Source organism: Carassius auratus, chromosome 28, assembly GCF_003368295.1.
Source record: "Carassius auratus strain Wakin chromosome 28, ASM336829v1, whole genome shotgun sequence".
NCBI lineage: Eukaryota > Metazoa > Chordata > Actinopteri > Cypriniformes > Cyprinidae > Carassius > Carassius auratus.
Window position 1 is genome coordinate 6,093,216 of NC_039270.1, and position 22,906 is coordinate 6,116,121.

General features: G+C 35.7%; 2 protein-coding genes across 2 annotated transcripts; both read left to right on the top strand.

Annotated features, from left to right (window-relative positions):
• The first annotated feature begins 12,755 nt into the window (after positions 1–12,755).
• Positions 12,756–18,456, top strand: ppp1r27a (protein phosphatase 1, regulatory subunit 27a). Its single transcript, XM_026207407.1, has 3 exons — positions 12,756–13,486; positions 15,400–15,550; positions 17,498–18,456. Exons 1-3 carry the CDS (start codon positions 13,069–13,071, stop codon positions 17,616–17,618), a joined length of 690 nt encoding a protein of 229 aa, XP_026063192.1. The 5' UTR covers positions 12,756–13,068; the 3' UTR covers positions 17,619–18,456.
• Positions 18,457–19,925: 1,469 nt separating this feature from the next.
• On the top strand, positions 19,926–22,540 carry mcrip1 (MAPK regulated corepressor interacting protein 1). The gene is made up of 5 exons (XM_026207410.1): positions 19,926–20,043; positions 20,521–20,602; positions 21,148–21,263; positions 21,523–21,627; positions 21,761–22,540. The coding sequence occupies exons 2-5, from the start codon at positions 20,595–20,597 to the stop codon at positions 21,823–21,825; spliced, it is 294 nt and encodes a 97-aa protein (XP_026063195.1). The 5' UTR covers positions 19,926–20,043; positions 20,521–20,594; the 3' UTR covers positions 21,826–22,540.
• The last annotated feature ends 366 nt before the right edge of the window (positions 22,541–22,906 follow it).

The window sequence follows — 22,906 nt, forward strand, 5'->3', positions numbered from 1 at the left end:
ATCATGGGTTGTCAGTAGCAATGGCCACCCATTGTGGTTACCCTAGATGAAACAAGGGAGTCCCATAATTGGGTGCAACTTTAGCTACAATAGTTAAATAGACCTTTGGGGGAACCACAGTAATTCCAAGGTATTTATGAAGGAAACCGGGGTTTACAGAAGCCATATGCAGTGTGTACACTGAGCTTTTCACCACTCTCAGACATGCACTTATTTTAGGGAGGGGGAACGTAATGTACCTCTGTTTTACTGCCATAAAGTGTCCCTCTCTTGCTCTCACTCGGTCATAACATGAGCCCTGACTTGATGTCGTGCAGAATTCCAGACCTGCAGTTAGCTGCAAAGCTAAAATTGGCATGCTGACCCCTGTGAAATGTATTCTGGGAATATGTTGTCTTTCACTTTGCCTTATGGGGCTAGTCCAGAATGCTACTTTATGAATATCTTGCACTTGTGACAAGAAGCTCCTCTTTCCAGGATATACTCAGCATGCTAATGCAATATTGAATCTAAATGGAAAGAAATGGAAAGAAAAAAAGATTAAAGATATGTCTTATAAGATATAGGTAATGGTTGTGTGATCTGGTTATTGTGACATTTGTATGGTAAGGAGACAGACTTATGCAACTGCTTACTGTTTACAAGCTTGCCAAATTTTTGGTACAACTCACATTGTATAACCCAAAATTAAACCAATATGGCTAGGATTTTTATATAATAATAAATATGAAAGTAACAGAAAACGAAGGCCATGTGTATGATTTTGATTTGCATGCAAATGAGTGGAAGTGAAAATAACAAGCTCCTAGTTTGCCAACATATTTAGAGTGACACTATCAGTTAATATCCTCATAACATCCTGTCAGCCAGACACTGCTCATCTCTTTCTCTACCGGTCTCTCATCTTTAGATAATCTTCCACTTTCCTCGAAACGCTCCCGATGGGATGACCCAATAAGAGAACAGGAAGGAGCCTGGAATAGGCCATCATCCATCGGAAGATGATATCTGTGTTATGCAATGCGCTCATGTGGGTAGTTCACTCCTCACTAACCTTCACCCAGCCTAAAGATCATATTCATTTTCCAAATGGATGAAATGAATAGTTATAGTTGAGACTAGTACTCAATGTACAGTGGGTGTTTACATACACAGATGTTTATGAAATGTTTATACCCTAAACTCTATAAGCTGATCAAAATTGCATGTATTCTGAATAAAACTGATCTGCTTATGAAAAGGATCATTACCGTTAATGACAAGGCTTGACAACCCTGTCATTATTGCATTTCTAACATTAAAACATAAAGCATGTTTGTATCCCATGTTGTATCTTCACAAATACTGAGAGTTATAATTATTTTGCTAATATCCCTAAATATATTTGGCCATTTCTTTTCCATTGTCTCTGCATGAGGGTCTTTTGAGAGAGTTATCTTCCACTGCACTACAGATGCAGTGTACAACCATATAGGATATGAAAGATTTTAATATTTTTTTTTTTTAAAGAAGTCTGTTATGCTTACAAATATCAGTAAAAAATAGGGGGGGGGGGGGGTTAAATATATTACTGTACATAAAATAACTGTTTTCTATTTGAATACATTTTAAATTGGCATTTATTCATGTGATGCAATGCTGAATTTTACAGCATCGCCAGTCTTCAGTGTCACACGATGCCTCACAAATCATCAGAATATGATTTTCTTAATACGGTCAGTGTTGAAAACTGTTTCATATTTTTTGTGGAAATTATGATACATTCTGTCCATGACTCTTTAATGAATAGAATGTTCAAAATGACAACATTTATATGAAATAAAAATCTTATTAACAAATATAAATGTTGTCACTTTTGATCAATTAAATTTGTCCTTGATGAATAAAGGTAATAATTTCCTACATAAATAAATGTAAGTACTTACAATAATAATAATTAGGTGTTAACCTTGAACCTATCCATAAACAGCCTAACCATAAACCATATGGTTATACTAGTCTTATATGAGTCAGTGCTGCATTTGGTAAGTACACTGTACATACATGAAACTGCATGTACTATAAAATAAAGTTCTTAAAAATTCTAATTTTCAGTGGAGCTCTTTTCTTGGCTGATCACTGTTTTAAATGCCCATTTATCCTCTGTTGTGAAGTGTAAAGCACTAGCATCTGTACGTTACAATATGGAACCTGTTTTGCTGAGTGTGACTCTGATTTCTTTATTTTTTTTAATTTTATGCTACGTACTCTCTCATTGGTTACTTAGGGCATATGGGTAAAACTCATGCCCCCATTGTGTAAGCAACATAGTGACCGTTCAAAGCACCCACAATTTTTAGAATCGGGAACTCAATCCCCACACAAACAATCATACCATCAAAGCTCTGACAAAACCCACCCTATGAAGTCAGCCACACACATGCTCCTGCAGCACTTTGAAACAGCTGCATGGCTCTACTCAGACCTTCAGGCTATTCGCAAGCTAGCATTCTTCATACCTGCTCAATGTCAGAGCGTCCCAGCTCACATTTGCAAAAAACAAACGGCAGGCGAACAATAGACTGGTGAGAAATAAAGAGTCAAACCATTAAGCACATCATAAAAGGCTTTGAAGGAATCGATGTGTGAAGCTCTCTGAGGTGGACGTCCTGTATTTAATTTGTGGTTTGTTGTGTTTGAACCTGAGAACGAACCAGGGATGTTCTTGCAGTCATAATACCAGCATGAGCTAAGAGTCTTAACCCTGCTACAAGAACAGCCTGAATTTCCATCATGGCATGCAGTCCAGCTAGTTGACTTGGTATTGTTAAGTATTGTTAACAAGTTCAGCCTTTTATGAAAAGAGTTAGATGATTTGGTGTTTCCCAAAAACGTACTTCGCAAAGTTGTGTGTTTTGATCTACAGCTCTCAACCTGTAGTTGGAAATGGAACATGCAAATATGCAATCTTTCATTCCATATAAAAACTAATTTCTTATTATATATATATATATATATATATATATATATATATATATATATATATATATATATATATATATATATATATATATATATATATATATATATTCTAGTTAGAGAAAGAATTTTGAAGGGAGCACATGTTCATATGTGGTGTAATAGAGAGCTGCAGGGGTGTTGTATTTTTGTATATTTATATTTTCATGCTTTGTTCTATGACACAAAGCATTCCTTAGTCGCATAACGTGTAGGTTCACATATTGTGCTTTTGCGAATTACTCTAGCTGGATAACTATTCTAAAAAAAACTATTCTAACAGACACGCACTTGACATGAAAGAGTTGAGCATTGTTGACATTGTCATGTGACATGGTGTAGTTCTCTATAGTCTACATTCAGCATTTTTCTTCTGATTGCATTTAGGCTTTAAAGTTAGTAAAACTTGTGTTCATTTCTAAAGTTCATTTCTTGTTGGTCACAGAGCTTATTTTCTTCCAAAAATCCAAAAGCCAATGGAAAAATCCTATAAGGTTTTTGTTGAGGGAACCAGTGTGATGCCAGTCACTGCAGCACTCTATATAGAGTAGTGTAATATGATAGGGAAACCGCAAGTAAATCAAATTTAGAAGTAAAGTAACACAAAAGATAAATGAAAAGTAACAAATCAGTCTTCAGATTCTATGTTTGTTACCATGTCATTAATGTCATTGGATAGATCTGCGACCATTCAGCTTTAGGAAACTGTAATGGCTAGCTAGATAATTTTTCCAATGGTGCATTGTAGTATGGTAGTTAAGCAGCAAGTTTGTTGTTTGTGCAAGAAATCCAGCTCAGAATGGCCTTTCGGTTGAAACTTATTGGCCAGAGGTTATTGCTGGTGCAGGCCAGTTTATGCTGGTTTGGTGCTGAATATGCTGGTGGACCATTATCGGCATGGTGTGTACCAACTTAACCTTTCTGCTAAAACTGGTTGATCAAGAAAGGATTTCTGGTTAAACTAGTTAAGAAACATGGCTAGGTCACCAGAACAGCAACATCCCATTCTAGTGCTGTTTTTTTCAGCAGGGGTTAAATGGTCAGAGTAGAAGGGACTTTTTCATTCACTCACTGGGCAAGGATGGTGAGAGAAGCATGGGTAAATCACTGTCTTGTGGCCTATTTTTGCTACACTCCACCATTAAGCTTCACATCTGCCATCTGAGCTAAACTGTGCCCCAATTTGAACAGCCCCTGGAGAACCTGCACTAATTCTATAGACTTAGTTTCAGTTCCAGGAAATCATCTGTTCATACTACTTTAAATGTTTGGTGTCTTACGTATTGCGTATTTCGTGCATGACATAGTGTCTTAAATAAGTACTAGTGTTACTATAAACACTTATATCCAACAGAAAGACGGATACAGTTGATAAAATAATGCCATTTTATACCACATTATTTCATATTATCCACATTTAACGCAGATGAACACTGTAAAACAAAAATATTGACATGACTTGTTTTATCGTGTTGGCTCAGCGAAAATCCATTTTAAAAAAATCAGGACAACTTTTATCCTCTTTAATACAAGTTTAATAAACATATTCAGTCTGCAACTTAACCGAGCCCAACCAAGCAATTTTGTCCCAAATGTATTATTACTTTAGAAATTGTTCTCTTTTTTTTTTCTTTCTTTCTTTTTTGACATGCAACAGGAAGCTCGATGGAAAACATGTGCTGGTGACTAAAAGCAGGGCAACTCTACAGTCTCTGGAATGGCATCCATGTGTCTATTCCCTGCAACCAGAGCCAGGTGTGGAAAAGTCTTGTTTTGCTGAGTGCAAAGCTCGGTTTAAGCCTGGAAACTTCTCACAGATAACAGGCCACAGCGGCCAGGGCATTACTATCTGTCAGCTCTCCAGTCTGTTAAAGGCTTTATAGTCTTACATTCAGCACACCAGGGGGTTATTTGTAAAATGTAAAAAAAAAATCTAATAAAAATAAAATTACATGAAGCAAATCATGCCAGAACTTACACTTATTTTTTGTGGGAATTGCAAGTTTTTTTTCAGCATGGTTCATTCTACTCTAAAGTTCATAGCACCAAGATCTTAAATGCAGCTGCTAAAACAAACAAAAAAATTCAATATCTGTCTCATGACACGTGCTGAAGGCTAGCTTTCAGAGTAGACTTTTGCTAAAGACCACATGCTAGCACTGCGTCTCCTGTGTCTTTACAGCGGTCAGCCATCGCAGCAGGGTGATTAGCCGCTTCTTTTAGACAGTGGATTAATGAAGCCTGATATAGACATGGGCTATACTCTTTTATACTGCCAGAATCTGTTCGAGGGTCTTGATCTAAACCCCTCTCGCATCCTCGGTGGTGTTTATGGTCCAAAGATCAAAGTGAAAATCCGCAAATCCTGTTTTTCTAAGAATCATATCTGAAAGAGAAGCACGTGAGAGATTGAAAGTGGTTTTAAAATGTTCTTCAAACCAACACATCTGATGTTAGCATGTTACTAAACTAACATTATAAGATGGTACTCTAATTCACACAGAAGTTTATAGCGCAGTTTATAGTAAAAAAAAAAAAAACCACTTAAAATCTGTATTTGATTACCTATTTCTGTAAATACTGTCCATTATTGAACAGAATATATTTATAGGTTTAATTATAATATTAACATTTCTCTCACTTTCGTCAGCCATCTTGGATATTTTGACAGAGCTTGTTATTCCACCACTAAAAATGAACAAAACAAGGTTAATTTCTCACTATAATTTGCAATAGATTTGTGAATAAGAATTCTTTAACAAATATAAATTATATATATAAATATTTACTTAATATACTGCAAACTTAAAATAATGTTTTCAATCCAATCTCACGGACATTAGTACGAGGTGGAGAATTCATATGAATTAGTACAACCTCACTCGTGAGAATTCGTACAATACATTGTATGTATTTTTCAAGTTCCTCAATTAGTACAAAATAATACGAGTAAGCTACCCCTAAACCTACATATCACTGGGGTCTAGACAAATCGTACAAAATCATACGAGTGAGGTTGTTTGAATTCATACAAACACCTCGTAAAATATGAACCAAGTGTCATGTTTCCAAACAATTAATTGTTAATTGCAGTTCAATTAAAATGCATTGTAGTTTACATTTATAAAAATGCAATTAAGTGAACTTTAGGGTGATTTTTAGAGACATTTAATTACATCTTTAAACTTATCTTCATAATTACTTCTGTTTTCTTTCAGTGGTTAAAGTTACTGCAGAGTTTACATACAAGCATTTATGGTAAACTAAAATATACTCTAATGTCATTTCTATTGAAGCTTGTGCATGATGTACTCAAAAATATTTGTAATCGCACATTTTGACGATTTAAAATATATTAACTTTAAGTTTTATATCAAATAACACATTAACATTGAAATTATAGTCAAATACATTGCATGTGCTTTAGTAGGTTAGTCAAGACATCATAATAAGTTTACTACTTTAAATAAAGTATACTTTGGGAATACTTTGTCAAAGGTGATTGCTTGACTGCTTTGCAAAATTCAATGCATTTGCACAGTATTAAGCGTGATTCTCAATCTAAATATACGCTCAATTCTTTCATAATTTATATTGGCAGGGGGATCAAGTGATTTCAATTAAAATAGTATTTATTTTTAAACTTAAGTCCCATTAATATTTTTATTTAAAATTCTATATTTAATATAGTGACTGCTAGTTTAAAGTAATCTTTGCATATAAAGCACTACTCTGTCAAATCATTACTGAAAATCGGCACTAGCAAACACCTGAACAAGGATAAGCGGTTTTGCCAGGTTATAATGCTTGTAGTCTTAGCTGTGTTTAAACACAACACTATGTTTACAGCAGTACACCTAATACCACAATACCTGACAGCCGCATCACCGGGCCTTCTATGGTAAAGCACTGAGCATGTAGCAAATCTAACGGAGCGACAGCAGGACTGACACTGCAGCCAAACAGGCAGAGAGGTCAAATACCAAAGCTTTTCAGAGTTAGAGCAGAACATAAATTCAACACATGAAGATATGGTCAACAAAATCATAAGTCAATAATCATTTACTGTTGCAGATGGTGAACTGAGGCTAATTCTTCGCTAATTCTAATTCGGTGGTGAACTAGTAGTCTTCTAATTACTAGCTTTAACCCAATCTCATATGGGCTTACATTATATGTGTGTCATAAAACACAAGCACATATTAATTTCATAAATGTTCGATGTCAGTATATATTGAGTGAGTTTAATCAATGCAGGCATTTCCACACCTCTTCTATTTTGGCTAATTTGATTGCACATTTCATTACCACTGGTGTCATTTTAATGTAAAGTGGAGTAAACATGAATACAAAATGGACATTCATGCTCTTATTATGTTTTTATATTCATTTTATAACTAATATTATAAATATGTTTGTCTTTATAACCTTTATCAAATCTAAATTGCAGAAGTGATGTTTTTGAATCTCTAATGCTCATCAAGTTTGTATTTATTTGATTTTTAAAAAAAAATATTAAGTAAAAGCACTTGGATTGTGAAATTTGATTACTGTTTCAAATCCCTGTTTTTTAATATAGTTTGCCATAGAGGAATTTGGTGATGAACTCAAGGTCTTTAAGGAGCTTACTCATGGTTCTGTTAACAAAATATCATTTATTTCTGTGATGTAAAGCTAAATTTTCAGCATCATTACTCCAGCTTCAGTGTCACATGATCCTTCAGAAATCATTCTTATATGCTGATTTGCTGCTTAAGAAACATTTCTCGTTATTGACAATGTTGAAAATAGTTTTGGCTGCTCAATATTTTTCTGGAAACTGTGGTACTTTTTTTTTCATTGATGCACTGATAAATAGAAAGTCATTTTTAACAGAAATCTTTTGTAACACTGTAAATTATTTACTGCTACTTTTGATCAATTTAATGTATCCTTGCTGTATAAAAGTATTATTTTTTTCTTTGAAATATTACTGATATCCTCCTGTTTATAAATAAAAAAGGTAACGGTTAAATCTATCTAGTAGATTTTAACCTAAAAATAAGCAAAGAAAATCCTGGCCCTGCTCACTCCTGAATATTTTAAATGTTGTATGAATGTTTTAAATGTTTTATACAGAGAGCGAAAGAGCAAGAGACACTCAACATGGGGGTGATATGATGCAACACTTGGTGTAGTGTAGGAGTGCTCTGCTTTCTTTGTTTGTGAAGTGTGTATCACGTACACTATGAAGCAGTGTACGTGTGGGAGTGTGTGGTGTAGGACTGCTGTGCTATGTTTAACATCCTTCATTTGCACCGTTGACCCCATCACATGAGAGGTCACATCATGCAATGTATCAAGAAACGATCCCTTCCAGCCAATCCTGTTCATTTTCTCCTCAACTGTGGGCCCAAGCTGTTTGGCACTGCCATAAAAGAGAGTGTGCAATATGATAGTCAGGGTGAAAACAGCCACCCCTAACTGGGAAAAATCAATTATCTCCAACTTGGTAATATTTCTGTGTCTAGACTTTAGCTCTGAGCCACTTGTACTTCAAAAAAACTTCAAACAGTTATATACCAATATATATTGCACTTTTTGATACTTTGGCCATTGACAGAAAGACATTACAGGTCACACTCGAGCTTGGGGAGCAATTCTCACTATTAACTAAGCATTAACTATGACTTTTGCCTCAATAAACTCCTAATTTGATGCTTATTAACAGTTAGTAAGGTAGTTGTTAAATGTAAGTATCGGTTGGATTAAGGAACCTAAAATATGTACTTGCCGAATAAGACATTAATGTGTGCTTTATATGTACTAATAAACAGCCACTATGCTAGTAGTATGCATACTAATAAGCAACTAGTTAATAGTGATGATTAACTCTTCACAAATTCCTGCCCCCCTTAGTTACTGTTGCTATGTCTAACAAGCCATGGCACTCTCAGGCCACACATCATGTTCTCACGCAGTGAAAAACACTGTACATTGCGGAGCAAAACTGCAGAGCAGATTACTTTAGGTATAAAACAAAGTCTCAGGTCTTTAATTTTGTCATTTTTTAAAGAAATAAATAACTGTAGCGATGAACCGATAATCTCTTCCTCTTTACTAGTTATTATAGCACACAATAAACATGAATGAACATCAGAAGGGATCTTGTTTCAACTGCGGAAAGATGTCAATACACACCATTTTTAACTCTCCTGTCGGGTTCGTTTGTCAGAAAAAAATGGTAGACTCAGGGTCAGTCAATCGGTTCTTAAAATAAAGTGTTTCCACACTACAGGTGAAGACGGTATAAATTTAAACAACCATAAGCTGTCACCATAAGTTTCCCAGTTGATTAATCACACCGCATCAAGAATTTTTCTCAAATGGTATGCTTAAAAATGCAAAGCAAGCATTGTCTAATTAAGTAGGCACTCATTTGTATTCAATTTCAGAAATCTACTCTATAAAGCCAGGTTTAAAGTTCTTGTTTTATTTTGTTGGTCAACATAGTGGAGTTAAAGGTTTTTATCACTCCATAAATCAGAATATACTGTCAGCAGCCAGAAAAAAGTTATATAAATAGACCGAATGTTATATAAGCAAACTCCTTCTTTAAAAGGCCTCAGAATATCGAAAGGATTGAAACTGGATCGGTGCAAGAGGAAAAGAAAAGGAAATTGAGAAATGGTAGGCTGTCAAAACTGGGATTTCTCAGAAACACACAAGATGAGTAGTCAAATGTGAACGACACAAGAGAGGTGGCTCTCCAGTCTACACAATGTAGGATGAGGTATAGTGATATATTCACTGCAATGTGTATCATATCATATCTTCAAATTCGTCCTCAGAGGTGTTGGCATAGAGACGTCCCAATAACTGATATTATTGCACGCTGGTCGCGTCCTTTTCAGGTCATAATAGTGTTGATAATATGAGCTGAGATGGATTATGTCCTTGCTATTTCTCTTGGCTGGACGACACCTCCTGTGAAATGCTGCAGCCTGAAACCAAGGCCTTTGAAATTCAGATGGAAGCAGCTCAGACGCTCCCGGTAGGACAGCTGCAGCGGTCAGAACTGAGGATCAGAGGACGGTGAAAACACACAAATGACTGCTCAGAACACAGACCAGCTATGTGAGAGCAGGCACGTACAACCGTCTGACCTTTTCAAGTCCTTGAAGGTCAAGAAGAAGAAATCAGGGTTGAATTAAAAAGAGAAAATAAAATGGCAGTATATGACTGGATGTGTGGAATTTATTCAAAAGGAGGCGTTAGGCGGAAATCTGAGCTGCTCAATCGAATTACATATTGATCTGGGGTTTCAGAAAAAAACATCACAAATAACATGTCCATGCAAGTCTTATGAAGCCATACAACAGATTTTTATTAAAAATAATTCCCTCCGCTTCATCATTAGCTGGGTTAACATTACCATTCAAATTGCAAAAATTTAAACACACCTAATGGAAACACGTCAATTTCGCGAATTTCCAATATATTGCAAAAAAAGTGATTACATTTAGATTATTTGGTTTTTCAGGCAATTCGAAAAAGGAATATATCCCAAAACTGCTATGGCAGTTTATTTTATTTTTTCACATTTCACATATGGCGCACGAAAAAAATCACATGATCATTTTTAATGTGCCATAACCTCCAAGAAACACATGGATGCTCTCAAGCATGAGTGGCTTTCCTTGCCATTAATGCTTGGATGGGTAACCCCTTATTTACACACCACTCTACCAGCATCCCAGAAGTGGCTTTACATGCTGCTTTGCTAAAGATACAGGCACACGTCTCCTTCAATTAAAAATGATAGTGCTGTGGCTGCAATAAACATAAACTTACCAACATATGTCACCATGACTTATTGCAAGAGTAAAAATTGTGTAACATCGGCTAATGGAAACAGCATAATTGAATTTATGAAATATTGCAAAATATTTGAGCAAATTTGTAATGGAAATGCACCTAATGTATTCTTTTAATTCTTCAATGACTTCTTTGAAATTTGCACTTCTCCATAACCAAACTTGTTGTAGAAAGACTTGTCATGCCAAGTGGATGCCAAACTCCATTGGTTCTCACAAAAGTTGAAACCAATCAAGGGACTGAAATATGTAGATGAGATTAAAGAGCTACTTTTGCAGTGAATTCCAACTTAAATTTCAGTCTGTTAAGGTTTTGTACTTAATTAAAACTTAAACTAAAAATATATATCTCAGTTGTACTTAAACAACAATGGACTGTTCCTCATTAAGATATTGTAGGACTATGGAATAGAACACAAAAGAGCACATATATTTTTAAAATATATTTATGGTAACTTTATGTTGCTTTTTTATGTTTCTGACACTTCACAGGCAGTGCACACAATGTATACATTTTACACTATGGAACTTATTTTGTGTTTCACAGAAGAAATAAAGTCATACGGCGACAGGAAACTCTGTTAATAATAAAGACATCAATTTTGAGGTAAATTATTCAATTAAGCAAATGGTAAATAATATTTATTATATAAAAATCGAATCTTTAATCTTAATTATAGTATCATATCATCTTAATGACCTACTATACTGTATTGGGTAAAGACGGTTACTTGTAACTATGCATAACTTACTATTAAGTACAAATAACATGTAACTACGTAAATGTATTTACTATATTCTTGATGTATTCATTCTATTAATCCTAGAAATATATTTAAATTAAAATGTATTTAACCACATTATTACATAATGAATTCCTCATGTAGGATGGCTAAAGCAGCTTGTCTGGGCTTTGAATGTCCCATCATGACATACAGAAATAGAATCAATGATCCGACTGAAATCGAAAAGTACAACCATATGACCTACTTGATTCAATTCTGAGGGCGATGATAAATTTAGCAGGCCTAATTTACAGCCGTCTGACCCTGCACTAGACAGCATCAATGCACTGGCACAGCTCACAGCTCACTTAGATTCTTGTTTGAGCTTTATATTTCAATAAAGTGCTGTCTGTGTGTGCTTTCTGGTGCATCATATAATGCTTTGTGATGTTCCTGTGTGGAAACAAACCGGTTTCAGCCTAATATATATGCGTGAGCTTCAACTGAGAATCATTTAAATCGATTATAAGCATAGTGAGATAGTTCAACTAGACACTAAAAAAGCAAACAACATCAGAACTTTTTTTATTTTTTTATGTGTTATAGGCAAAATATAATTACTTGGGTTGCATTTGGAGTCATATACTTCCAAATATCTTTTCTACTTTTAGAATTATTTTTCATTCCTCCATTCATTCATTCTCAATACTTGTTGGCACATCAACCCCCAAAAGTTTTTTTCAGCCCTGTAGCTTGTTTTGTCTGTGTTCAAGAATCAGTGCACTGTGTTCTCTAAGCTGTATTGATGTCCAAACCCTACGATCGACATGATTTATATTACTTTAAAATGTTATAGAAAGATCAGATCTCTTTCAGGTCTTAGAGTGAAGCTCCTATCCTGAAACGCTCATTCTCTTCAGCTCTTGCCCATGTGTTCAGTCACATGATCAAGGATGAGCTCATTTATGTGGCAAACACACATTGTCCGTGTTTTTTCGAAAGAGACACTGCAGGTTGCTCAGGGGACATTCACTGGTGCTGTCACAGATCTTTATGAGGGGGCGGAGTCAAAACTTGAATGCATGTGAAAGTACGGTGGGAGGAGTTACATCACTGTCACTCGATACAAGGGATGACATCCCCAAAATAACCCTAGAAAGGGTATATAGGACCCTGCTTTAACCTTCACTCTCAAAAGAGCAGACTGTACAGACTGTGCAAATAAAGTTGATGAAACAAGTGGTAATGGGACAGATAAACTAACCAAAAAAATTCCCACCAATAAGGAACAGATTCCTCTGGAAAAGCGACATTAATTTGGACTTGAAGCGGATTGTAAAAACTGAAGACAGTGTGAACCCAAAGTCAAGGTTCAAGATCTTCCCCAAAACAGGATTTTACTCTTGCGTGGAGCTTGACTTGAGTTTCAGAGTGTCCTCCTCTTGAGCCTAGAGCCGAGGGGAGGAGGCAAAGCCGTGGCGTCTGCGGGAATGAAGTACAGCTGCCAGTACCCGGTGTCACAGTACACACGCTCCGGCACACACTACACCTCCACACAATACACACCGTCACACTACTCCAGCAGCTCGTACTCGCCTGGATACTACAGTTCCACAAAGTACAGCCCGACTACACTCCACACGCCATCATACTACACTCCACCGGCTTACACACCTGCCTACAAGCCCACCTCCACTTACACCCCCATCTATAGCAAGGCGTCCCGGCAGAGTAGCTCAGCCCGGACAAGCGTACAGCTTACTCCTACTGTAGCCCTCAAACCCGCCCGGGCCGTGCGCTTCACAAACGATGTTGTATTCCAGGATTTGGTCCGGCACAGTGAGCTGGAACAGATCGGTCGGTTTATGAGGGCGAGGAAAGTGCGTCTGGACACCATCTTCCATTCTGGTGAGTGAACCTCACCTTTCACACAGAGTGCAAACGAATTTATTCACTTGTTTAATCTACAGTCATCAGTCCATCAAGTGTACATCAAGTGTATTTCAGCGTGTTGAAATGAAGTAAACCATTTGTAGGTCCCTGTAAAGTGTAAACTCTTTGGCTTTATTGCAGGTTTAAAAAACATAGATCAAACATAGCAGTCTGACATGTCAACTTCTGGATTAACTAATCGTTGGATGTTGAGGCCGGGCCAATGGGGGGTTAACCTTCAGCAGTTATGGTGCATTTAAGTCATGTTGGAAAGATCACATGTATGAGTTAATTGCACATGAACACAATAAAGTTATAGGCTTACGAGCAGGAAAGTTTTCTTGGAGGCCAGTCAGTGGAAAAACATGCAATAGATGCATTATCTGTTTTGATGGTAAATTTGTTCAAATTATCTATGTATTTATTTTTTAATTTACAGTAAAACTTACTTGCATGTACAGAATACCATAGTATTGTAGAACTCCGATTGGTAATTATGAATATATAATGTGCATTTACAATGCACATTTTGAATTCATGTTCAAAATATCTTGTTGAATTTTAGGCACAAAATGTATGTCACCATTTTGCTCTAACCAAAGTCATTCGTATGCACTTGACATCATAATTATGACATTTCATAAATGCAAACTTTCTAGGAAGTCTTTTACACAACATTAACCTCTACATCACTATTTTGCTCCAAAGTTATTCGTATGCACTTGACATTTGAATTACATTTCATTAATACAAACTTTCCCGGAGGACTTTAAAACACCATTAGCCTATTTTAGCAGATGCTGATATAAAGCATGTTACTCCTTGGATATCTTTTTAAAAGTAGCCGAATATTCCTAAAAAAAAAAAAAAAAAAAAAAAAAAAAATTAGCTTACGGGGAATAACAGTTTGTCACCAATTTTGGGGGTAACGCAAGTAACCTATTACAAGTAAAATGAGTTACATAATCAGACTACCTTTTTCGAGTAACTATGAGTGTTTAATATACAGAAAAATATCATTTACTTTTTCAAGTAAGTAATGCCACATGTATTGATTGACAGCTCTCCTGTCCCCATGATGAAAGAAATCGTGAGTAAAAGGTTTCTGTAGTTCTAGAATAAATGTGAAAATAAATGAATGCATCTCACTCTCAAAAAAACAAATTCAATGTTCCTCAAAATTTATAAAAACAGTTAAATAAAACTCTGACTATGATACACACTTGCAATTATTAAATGTTAAATACCAGAAATATCCTTGTATATATTTAATCCCAAATTATTAACCAATGTCTTTGCTGCTGACCTTCGATGATCGAATTCAAACATGCTAATAAGCAAAAATTACTCTAGATAAATACTATTTATTTTTATTGCTAAAGTGTGCTTTTGAAAGAATTTTCAGTTCTACTGGCTTGTTAATTTCACTTTTGGCGTGAAAGGGCTTCTACGTTTGCCACAAAATATAACTTTTTTGTATTAAAAACAATCAAGCAAGCCCTGTCCAGATATAAAAAGTAACATAACGCATTACTTTCCATAAAAAGTAACTATGTAACATAATCAGCTATTTTTTTAGGAAGGGACACTTTATTACTTTTAAAAGTACCTTTCCTTAACACTGTTTATTACTAGGGCAGTACCGCACATAAATGGATAGTGGCATGTTACAAATTATAGACAATTTAGGGGATTATTTTAGGATTGTGTTTGACAGAAATTACACTCTAAACTTTGAAAATGGAAAAATAAATCGTTTTTTATTCGTCTTTTTAAGCATATGGCATCTGTCTGAGCCTAAGGTATTTTCTATAAAAGGTTTAATTTCACTGCTATCTGGAAAGAGAAACTGAACTGCCCACCTTAACGAAATCAGTTATTTTTTTCAGGAATGGCTGCACTCCATGAAGCCGTGCTCTCAGGAAACCTGGAGTGTGTGAAGCTCCTGATAAAGTATGGAGCTGATGTTCACCAGAGGGATGAGAACGGCTGGACACCACTGCACATGGCATGCAGCGACGGTTATCCTGAGATTGCACGGTGAGAACAAACTCTTTATAAGACTCTTCTGAGAGACCTGATTCTCAACTGATTTCAACAGAGTTTTGAATGTTGATAAGCTAATAGTATTATATTGGGTAAAGTGGTACATTTTTTATTTAATTTACCTATATTTTTATTGTGAGCAGTACTGGTTTGGGACAACAAAGCCATTAATTATACAAACCCGATTCCAAAAAAGTTGGGACACTGTACAAATTGTGAGCAAAAAAGGAATGGAATATTTTACAAATCTCATAAACTTATATTTTATTCACAATAGAATACAGATAACATATAAAATGTTGAAAGTGAGACATTTTGAAATGTCATGCCAAATACTGGCTCACTTTGGATTTCATGAAAGCTACACATTCCAAAAAAGTTGGGACAGGTAGCAATAAGAGGCCGGAAAAGTTAAATGTACATATAAGGAACAGCTGGAGGACCAATTTTCAAATTATTAGGCAAGGCAAGTTTATTTATATAGCACATTTCATACACAATGGTAATTCAATGTGTTTTACATCAAAGAAAGTAAAATAATTATGAAAAATAAGAAAAAAAATAAAACAAGCAATTTTAAAACTTTTAAAATGATTAAAACGTCAATTTAAAAACAGTTAGAAAATGATTTATATAAAATAAAAAAGTGAAAATATAGTGCAATCAGTTCGAATTAGGTCAATTGGCAACATGATTGGGTATAAAAAGTGCCTCTCAGTAGTGTATCTCAGAAGTCAAGATTTAGAGTCAAGATTTAGTTTAAAGTTATCATCATCCACAGTGCATAATATCATCCAAAGATTCAGAGAATCTGGAACAGTCTCTGTGTGTAAGGGTCAAGGCCGGAAAACCATACTGGATGCCCGTGTTCTTCAGGCCTTTAGACGGCACTGCATCACATACAGGAATGCTACTGTAATGGAAATCACAACATGGGCTCAGGGATACTTCCAGAAAACATTGTCAGTGAACACAATCCACCGTGCCATTCCCCGCTGCCAGCTAAAAATCTAAAGGTAAAAAAAAGAAGCCATATCTAAACAGGATCCAGGAGTGCAGGTGTTTTCTCTGGGCCAAGGCTCATTTAAAATGGACTGTGGCAAAGTGGAAAACTGTTCTGTGGTCAGACGAATCAAAATTTGAAGTTATTTTTGGAAAACTTGGGTGTCATGTCATCCAGACTAAAGAGGACAAGGACAACACATGTTGTTATCAGCGCTCAGTTCAGAAGCCTGCATCTCTGATTGTATGGGGTTGCATGAGTGTGTGTGGCATGGGCAGCTTACACATCTGGAAAGATGAGCACCATCAATGCTGAAAGGTATATCCAAGTTCTAGAACAACATATGCTCCCATCCAGACGTTGTCTCCTTCAGGGAAGACCTTGCATTTTTCAACATGAAAATGCCAGAATACATACTGCATCAATTACAACTTCATAGCTGCGTGGAAGAAGGATCCGGGTACTGAAATGGCCAGCCTGCAGTCCAGATATTTCACCCATAGAGAACATTTGGGGCATCATAAAGAGGAAGATGCAACAAGACATTTGAGCAACTAGAAGCCTGTATTAGACAAGATTGGGACATCATTCCTATTCCTAAACTTTTTCATATTCTTACTTGATTTCATGTGTCGACAACAGAAGTAAAAATTTAATTACGGAAACGTCCTGTTTATAAGAGTACCAAATAAGCACTCTTAAAGTTCAGCTCACTTAAAAAATTTAATGTTCATTTAATTGCGGTTCACATCAATTAAGTGTCCAAAAACATAATTTCAGTTGAACTGAAACATATTATTTCTGTAATATGTTCTCTATCTCTTTTTGTTTTTATTGTTTGTCAAAGTGTACTTCTTTTTTCAGAGGTATATTATCAGATTGTTAATGTTTGTCTAAAAATAATCGCATTAAAATGTAAAATGCAATTCCTCCTTCAGGTACCTTCTCTCTCTGGGTGCCAGTGTGGAGGCTGAGAATGAAAATGGGGAGAAACCGGCAGACCTCATCGACCCAGACTGCAAAGAACTGCTCAAGCTCTTCGAGACGGGCTGCGTTTGAGGGCTGTCCCAAAGGAATAACTAACTTGAAAAAGAAAAAAGCTAGCTTTCAAAAAAACATTCAGATCACTCTCCTGAGCTTCGCATTTTGTGTGGTTCCCTTGAATATTCTTTATATCTTTTATTTTGTGGCTTTTAACGAGACAAGACATTACTATACAGTGCAGAGGGAATCCAAACCCTCCATATCTGTCTGCTTTTGTATTTCTGAGTGAAACAGTATTGAACGTGGAAAAATGAAGGGTAGGAATAGATTGCATTATGAAAAGTATGTGTATACACTGAAATGCGGTCAGATATTTTGAAGGAAGGTTTTCTAATGTCAGAAAAAAGGAAAAGTTGTTTTAGAGGGCAAGCAAGTTATTAAACTTTGATAAGAAAAGAAGACAAATGGAATAACATACACAATAAGACCAGGAATGTTTATATAAAATTGCATGTGTCAGAACATCACCACACATTCACACAAACCAGCATCTTTGTTCTTTTTCACTGCTGTGTTAACCGTACTTTGTACCATGGGTCCCTTTGATTGTTATCATTTTCACAATTCAGAAAAGTGACCTTTTATGTGACAAGGGAAGTGATCCTGTTTATGTAAAGAGTTGCTTTGCTGAGAAGTGCACAGGCCAGAATGAAGCGGGTTGCCGTCTGTCTGCTGGGCAGCAGGAGAGCACAGAAACACAACCTGCCGTCAGACTCGCTTACCAAGAAACACTGAGGCTTTGTGCATTACTGTTAAAGCTGAGGGCACTACTGACATTTTGAATGTCTCTTGTCAAAGTCTTATCTTTATCTTATTTTTTACAATGTTTTCCTAAATAAAGCTGCTTTTATATGAATACTGAGTTGTGATTTGCATCAAACCCTTTGAAGATTATAAAAACTTCATGCTGTCCAACTGGAATATATAGTTGACTTTTTTACAAATTATATTAGTGCTGTCTCAAATGATTAATCGCGATTAATCATATCCAAAATAGAAGTTTTTGTTTACATAATATATGTGTGTGTGCTGTTTATATTTATTATGTATATATAAATATAAGGACATGCATGTATATATTTAAGAAAAATATTATGTTTATTAATGAAATATATTTATATATAAATAATATGAATATAAATTTATACATGCATTTTCAAAATACGTACTGTATGTGCTATGTATAATGAATATACACAGTACACATATATTATGTAAACAAAAACTTTTATTTTTGAGGTGAATAATCGCGATTAATCGATTGACAGCACTAGTTTATATTTTTCTCCGTGGCAATATTTGATATCTTGATCTATGTGCTTCAAAAGACCTTATAGGGTTAAGTTTTTCAGTCAGAGGAATCTTCACAAACAAGTAAAACAATGCAGTAAAAAATATGTAATAAAGTTAAAAATAATCGAATGGTTTTCCACGAGCTAAACACAAGAACGAATGATATTGAATAATTTGTGTCAAGCACTATATAACATTAGACAATTTTAACAAAACATAATGATATAAATGCTGCAACCTCCTACAAGTGTATGTCATGTGACCCTGGTCATATGGGTATATTTATAGCAATAGCCAAATATATATATTGTATGGGTCAAAATGATCAGTTTTTATTTTATGCCAAAAATCATTATATTAATTAAAGATAATATCCCATCAAGATATTTTGAATACATTTCATAACATAAATATGTTAAAACTTAATTTTTGATTAGTAATATGTATTGACGTCATTTGCACAACTTTAAAGTCAATGGTCTCAATATTTTGATATTTTTGCACCCTCAGATTCCAGATTTTCAAATAGTTATATCTCAGCTAAATATTGTCCCGTCACAACACAACCATACATCAATGTAAAGCTTATTTATTCAGATTTCAAATGGACCCTTGTGAGGTTTTGCAGTCCAGTGTCACATATGTTTTAAAACGAATTGTGTTCCCTAGCCTAAATATAAATATAAATAATACGTGACAGTCCTGCGTTTTACAGCCAATCAGAAACGCTGCCTGATAATTTAAATATTCAGGTTTGATATGATCGGGTTGGTTGGTTGGTGTGGTTGAGTTTTGCAGAATAGTAAGTTTAGCGAATCCTCAAAATGAACCGCTATGCTGCACTTTTAAGTGGTCAGCTATATTATGACTATATCTAATAGTCTTGTATATTGTAAATCAAGCTGACTTCAAAAATGAAAAATCGCAATTCGTGTTTTTTTTTTTTTTTTTTTCGTAATTCATGTTTGTAAAGTTTAGTTTTATGAAATCTCATTGAACAGCACGTCGGCTGGCTCTGTCCGCGCATGCGCGCCTCTCTCGGCTTCTTTGGCTGAACCGGAAATAATTGGTTGGCATTAGCAACGTTTCGGCCGATCCAGGCCTGAATACAGACATAGTAGCCGAAGAAACAGAAACAAACAGACAGGTTTGAAAAAGCTTATTTACGCCCTTTCCTCTCTGTGCCGGTTAGTCTGAATGTTTCGCGACGCGTTCGCTACGTTTATGCTCAGATTGCTTGTGAAGTCGGCATCAGTTTCTCACTATGAACACAATGCTAACCGACTAGCTGCTAGCACTTCATAAACAATAACAAACACCGAGTGACTGAATTACCTTCCTTGACGTTAAATTAAATCCTGTCCTCTCGCTTGTGATTGAGATGGCGCATTTAATGTCTCTGGCTAGCCTTATGCACAGATGAACATAACGTTAGCACAAATCAGTTCAAATCAATCATTGATGGTGCTTGAGCTCTGATCTCAGATTGAGTCGGTCATGTCCGCTAATAAACTGTGCACCAATGATTTCCTTCTCGGTTTTGCTGTCTGGATCTTATATTCAAATACAATCGAATGACAATTTTAGTGTCTTTTGTCTGAATTACTTCCATCTTTCCCTTCAGAAAACACACTGAAGACATACAACCCTTCCTGTCGAGCCTCAAACTGAGATTGTGAGGCCAGAGACTAGAACAGAATGACCAGGTAAAGTCTTCTAATCAGAGAATGTGTTTTAATCTTAAAGTAGAGCCACTGTTAAAAAACACAAGACTTGAGTGATAAACATTGGATCCTTTACACGGATTGTGATTATCTATCTATCCATCCATCTATCTCTCTTTATCTTTCTGTAAATTCAGCTTCACCATCACATAAATATATTTAAACATGTTAATAGTTCTTAAAAATATTGAAAATTGATCAGAATATTGATGTTTTACTGTATTTAGATTTATTGAGCACTTTGTTTTATTTATTTCAAAAACATTTCAATAGTAATTGTGATATCTCTCTTCTGACTTGCCTCTTTTGAAAAATGTTGGCATTTTATTTTGTTTATTTTTATTTGGGAGCAAATGGGAAGGCAAACTTTTTTTCTTTTTTTTTGCTGCAGTCTCCCATTTTTTTTAAACAATGAAAATGTATCTAACCATCACAGCTTTTGACATCCCCCAAAACTACAACAAGGCTCCGTATTGAAAGGTCCCAGTACTATAAAAGGCAAATATTTAACTCCGTGTCTTCTCCAGCTCCTCTACCCCTAGAATGCACACGTACAAGAGGAACTCCAGCCCTCGATCACCAACGAATGCAGGAGAGCCTTTCACACCAGCACATGAAGAAAATGTGCGCTTCATCCATGACAGTAAGACACCAGACGCCCCTTTTAAGCTGAGCACCAAAAATGTGGTTCCCACGCATGAGAACATCACAGAAATTTATCATTTCCACGCTTTTTGTAGATATGTCTTTTTGTTATAGTGATGCTCTGCTTTTAAAATACTTAATTGGCTAGAAATAATCATTATCCTTATTCCATAATTATGTACATAATGTAAATGTATCGGTCAAAAAGTGTAGGAAGACATTAGCGGTGTTGTAATGCTTTTGTGTTTTCTTTCCAGCTTGGCTCTGTGTTCTGAGAGACATTAAATCTCCACAAAATAGTGAACGTAATGATCGTGGCCCACAGGAGTATGTGGAGAAAAACCCAAATCCCAACCTACACTGTAAGTTTAGCTTTATGTAAAAGATTGCTCAGTGTAAAAGGTTTTATTGTATGTACGTATTTATGTGGACAAAGTTCATGCCATATATTTTTTAATCGGTTTGCTTCTGTGTTTGGTCTCTTGTCTCTTTCAGCTTTTATACCAGTGGACTTGAGTGACCTTAAGAAGCGGAACACACAAGACTCCAAGAAGTCTTAAACCGCTCCCTCTCGTTCTGATCCAGCAGGTTTTGTCCTCCCTTTTACATTTGGGACCTTTTTACTCTATCAGTCTCCTGTCGGCCAACAAAGATCCACACGCTGGGAGATTCGGCCACCTTAGTCCAGAAAGCTTCTCTTTTCTCTGCCTCTTGGACCTGTGGTCTGGACTTGACAGGCTGACAGATATTTATGCGTTACATTTTACACAAGAGCGGCCATTCCCTGTTTGTCATGTTTTTTTTGTTTTTTTTTTTGTTTGTTTGATTATTTTTCAATTAACAAAGACCTGTTTCAGGGTTGTTGTTTTTTTTTCTCACTCCTTGGGTTTAAATTCTCCTCCGTATATTATTATTATTATTATTATTATTATTATTATTTTTGATGTGGAAATGACAATTGAGAAAGGCAAAGAACAGTGATGCTTAAACTGTTGGACATGACTCTTCACAAACGTTCTCAAAACGGGACGCGGTCCTGGAATACCCCTTCTTTTTGGAAACGTGTTGATCCCCCGACGGGGAGCGAGTCGACTGACTGTTCAGTTCGTTTCATAGATCCACTGATTCAAAGAAGAGTTTAGTGAGTTTTGTCTGATTGGCTCGGCAGATATTTTTAGTAAACATACCTCCATTTTTAATTATGAATTGATACCCAAATAAACTTTCCCACATCCTTCAAACCCAGCCTTTAAAATAAAGATTGCTTTTCTGTTATCTCAGCCTCTCTGCAGTCTATTTATCATGGAGTCTGTCTGTTGACTTCGAGCTCACCTGTGTGCTGAAATGCAGCTTTTCTGGAAATCCTCATGACACATTGTGAAATGACAGCCTTATCCAAATCTATGTCTAAGCAAACACACTGTAGAATAACAGTAGCAGTAACAAATCGTCTGTCTGAGTTGATGGTTTTAGATTTTAATCAGCGTTTCAAGGATGAATGTGATGATACAGGACTGGGAAAGTCTGAAATGAAACCCTGTTTTAATTCCACTTTTCATTAATCCAGTTTAGTATCTGCAATCTGCATATAGACTGATTCAAGACAGGATCTAGATTTTGGTAACCGATAATCTGTGGTGA

Excerpts from the sequence above, each read along its gene's own strand:
- ppp1r27a (XM_026207407.1), top strand. The coding sequence starts at position 13,069 with ATGAAGTACAGCTGCCAGTACCCGGTGTCACAGTACACACGCTCCGGC. Across the intron at positions 13,487-15,399 it reads GGACACCATCTTCCATTCTG|GAATGGCTGCACTCCATGAA; the intron begins GTGAGTGAACCT and ends TATTTTTTTCAG. Across the intron at positions 15,551-17,497 it reads GGTTATCCTGAGATTGCACG|GTACCTTCTCTCTCTGGGTG; the intron begins GTGAGAACAAAC and ends TTCCTCCTTCAG.
- mcrip1 (XM_026207410.1), top strand. Across the intron at positions 21,264-21,522 it reads TGTGCGCTTCATCCATGACA|CTTGGCTCTGTGTTCTGAGA; the intron begins GTAAGACACCAG and ends TTTTCTTTCCAG. Across the intron at positions 21,628-21,760 it reads CCCAAATCCCAACCTACACT|CTTTTATACCAGTGGACTTG; the intron begins GTAAGTTTAGCT and ends TGTCTCTTTCAG.